Source organism: Macaca mulatta, chromosome 10 (genome assembly GCF_049350105.2).
Source record: "Macaca mulatta isolate MMU2019108-1 chromosome 10, T2T-MMU8v2.0, whole genome shotgun sequence".
Classification (NCBI taxonomy): domain Eukaryota; kingdom Metazoa; phylum Chordata; class Mammalia; order Primates; family Cercopithecidae; genus Macaca; species Macaca mulatta.
The window spans coordinates 16,241,716-16,244,932 of NC_133415.1; the positions used below are offsets into that span (position 1 = coordinate 16,241,716).

At 53.4% G+C, this 3,217-nt stretch overlaps 1 protein-coding gene across 20 annotated transcripts in view; it reads right to left on the bottom strand.

Moving 5' to 3' along the window:
• The window catches only part of TOM1 (target of myb1 membrane trafficking protein), a 48,367-nt gene extending 45,351 nt beyond the window's left edge, over window positions 1-3,016 (bottom strand). For 18 of the 20 annotated variants that reach the window (XM_077948941.1, XM_015150015.3, XM_077948940.1 and 15 more), the window contains exon 1: window positions 2,310-2,396. Coding sequence is in view for 9 of the 20 variants with exons in the window: in XM_077948943.1 (XP_077805069.1) it covers window positions 2,310-2,361 (52 nt within the window). In the remaining 11 variants the exon portion in view is untranslated. 20 annotated transcript variants of the gene reach the window in all.
• Window positions 3,017-3,217: the final 201 nt, after the last annotated feature.

Below are 3,217 nucleotides of genomic sequence, written 5' to 3' on the forward strand. Positions count from 1 at the left end.
TTTTCACATGCTAGAGTCCCACTGCAGACCTAGAGGGTCAGAAACTCTGGAGTTGGGGCCCAGATATCATTTGCTTTAACACGCCTTCCTAGGAATGCTGCTGAGAACCACTGGGTTAGAAAATTCCAAAGGCAAAGCTCTTTTAGCTGTAAAATTCTATTTGTGCTCTAAGGTATGATGATTTAATAGCATTCTCTTTGCACGGGAGTATTTCTTGCCCAAGAAAGGCAACCCTTCAGGGTAAGAAGAGAAGCTTGCTTTGACTAGCTGAAATCCAGAACCCAGGTGAGCTTTCCAGAAAGCCTTAAGAGTATGCGGCTGACTTTGAAGCCGGGTCTTTTATTTACTTGTTTATTTTTAAGTAGTAAGTCTTAAACTTGGCATGTGATAAAAGCAGTGGTTTCTGTAGTCAGAGAAATAAAGATGAGAGGAGAGCTGCTTTCTTTTCTCAGCTCCAAAAAACCATGACTCACTGTGGGGTGGGTGTGTCTAGGGGAGGTCGGGGGTCCTTTGAGAGGGCAGTTCCTCTCCCTGGTTCAGGAGCTTCCTGGTGTGTAAATCCTGGACTGCCACCTCCCCCTTGGAGAGCACTGATTACAAAACCCTCGGAAGAGCCACCAACAGCCACGGTGGCGATTACAACACAGAGCCGGGTCGACAAGCTTTCGTGAGGTTTGGCAAGACAGTAAGAATGGAAAGAATGTCTCGTCTTAAAGTTTTCCCAGTATGGACTTAAGACCAAAAGTCATCATCAAAAAAGATAAAGAGTGATTTCACGGAAATGCGATGGTTTCTTCATGCAAGAATGGGGAACACCCAGACCATCCTCTGGAGAAGTGTGGCTGTTTGGGTCAAGGCATGTCGGTTCTCACGGTGTTGGTGTCCAAGAACGAGCACTTATGAGACCTACTGCCCAGTGATTTCCAGGGATTCCTAACCTTCACTTGGTGGTATCTCAGGAACAATGTGGGTGTGTAAATATATACATGTATGTATGTGTATGTATATGTACATGTATGTATGTGTATATTTATATATAATGTGGGTGTGTGTATGTATGTATTTCAAGAGATAGGATCTCCCTGCGTCGTCCAGGCTGGAGTACAGTGGCGCCATCAGGGCTCACGCAGCCCTGACCTCCCAGGTGCAACCAATCCTCCCAGCTCTGCCTACCGAGTGGCTGGGAGCACAGGCACACACCACCACGCCCGGCTAATTTCTGTATTTTTGTTTTTTTTTTTGTAGAGACGGGGGTCTCGCCATGTTGCCCAGGCTGGTCTCGAACTCCTGGGCTCAAGCGATCTGCCCGCCTTGGCTTCCCAAAGTGCTGGGATTACAGTCGGGAGCCACTGCGCCCAGCCCAATGCTAATAAATATCACAACTGTTTTTTTATATGGCACTGGCCACGTACCAGGCATTGTTCTAAGTATTTCACATTTATTAAGGAATTTAATTTTCACAACAAGCCCACGGAGGTAAGGACCATTATTACCCGCCAATTACAGGTGAGGAAACCTCCGCCCAGGGAGGCTGCGTCATAGAACTATAAGTATCCTGTCACCAGGGTGCAAAGAACCACGGACCAGCACTCAGGCGCCAGGTGCCCTGGGCTCGGCTTGGCTCGAGCGCCGGGCTGCCCCACCTACGGAGCACCGAGGTGGGCTGACCCGGAGGGTTTCTCCGACCACTTTCTGCTCAGGTTCTCAGAGTCTGTGCGGGTCCATTTGAGGCTGGGTCGAGATAAGAGCCCAGGCGGACACGTCCTGAGATCCGGGTCTGTGAGGCCTGGCCGCGGGCTGTCTGGCGCTGGGTCCCCTCTGGCCAGTCGCCCCCAAGACGCCAAGCCCCAGGCTTCGCGGTCCTGGGAGAATGGACTTCTAGCCCTTCTCAGGTGTCCATGTCCGGAGAGCCCGGAGAGCCAGAAAGGAGCTGGCCAAAGCCCAGGCGGCGGGACCCAGCACAGCGGCCCAGCCACTGCCAACCACGCAGTCCCTTTAACCCCGAAAACTTTCTCCCTCGATTCGGGACCCCAGCAGACACACATTGGCTGCGAGGTGGGCATCCGGACCCGCCCTCTCTCCTTATCTACTGGCTGTCGTATACATCTATCACAAGCCAAGGCTTCCTAATGGCCCAAGTTCTTGTCAATCAAGAGTGGGAGGAAAGCTGGGCGGGGCCAAGTCGGAGAGCTACACGCCAGCCTCATTGCCCTCCCTGCCTCAGTGACTAGGCACCCGGAGGCTTCCCAGGGGACCGAAGCTGGGTGCGGAGCACCGGGGCGGAGCTGTGGGGGGCTCCAGGGACTCACCGATGCGCTGTCCCACTGGAGAGCTGAACGGGTTCCCCAGGAGAAAGTCCATTGCTGCTACTGCCGCTGCCACCAACCCCGGGAATCAGCTGACAGCAACCGCCAGCGCCGCCAACCCGTCACGTGACGCACCCGAAGGCCGGCGAGGAGGCGTGGGCGGAGCGGTGGCAGAGCGGAGCTGGACCACAGGCCCCGCCCTGACGCGCCAGGGTCCCGCCCCCGAGGCGGAGGGCGATGACCTCATCGTCGCTTCTTAGGCGGCGGCGGGCGTCACGCACGACGTAGAGCCTGGGGGCGGGGCCCGGGAAGCGCGGTCCTCTTTAAGCCACGCCCCTGACCTTTTAGGGCGGGGTCTAAAGGACCCTTTACACATTTGGGAAACTGGGTCGTAGACCAGGGAAGTGACTTGGGTGAGATTACACAGAAGCCGAGACTCTTAGTGTCACAGACCTTAGTCCTTGGGACCTCACTGTGACTGCACACCTACTCTGGGTGACAGCCTCTCTGGGCTGCTGTCTCCTTGCCCCGATAGGACTCTTCCTGTTTGATGTCAAGGTCTCCCCGCTCCAAGATGCACCCTGCTTGCAGCCCAAATTATCTTACCTTAAATCAGAGGTAAGGGCAAGGGGTTTGTCATCTACTGAGACTGAGAAATAATTGAATGAATTGCAGCGCAATTCCCTCTAGCGCCCAGGATGGCAGAAAGCGCAGATGTAGTCACGAGTGGGGCTTTGATACCCATCTCTGCCATAAATTTACTGTGTGAGCCAAACACAGCTCCCATTTTCTCTAGATACTGGAATTAGATCAAGGACTCGTAAGCATTTAAAAAAAATATTTTATTTAGGTCACAGTCTCCTTGGAGAATTTGACAAAAGCCATGAGGCTTTCTGAAGACAAAAAGCAGC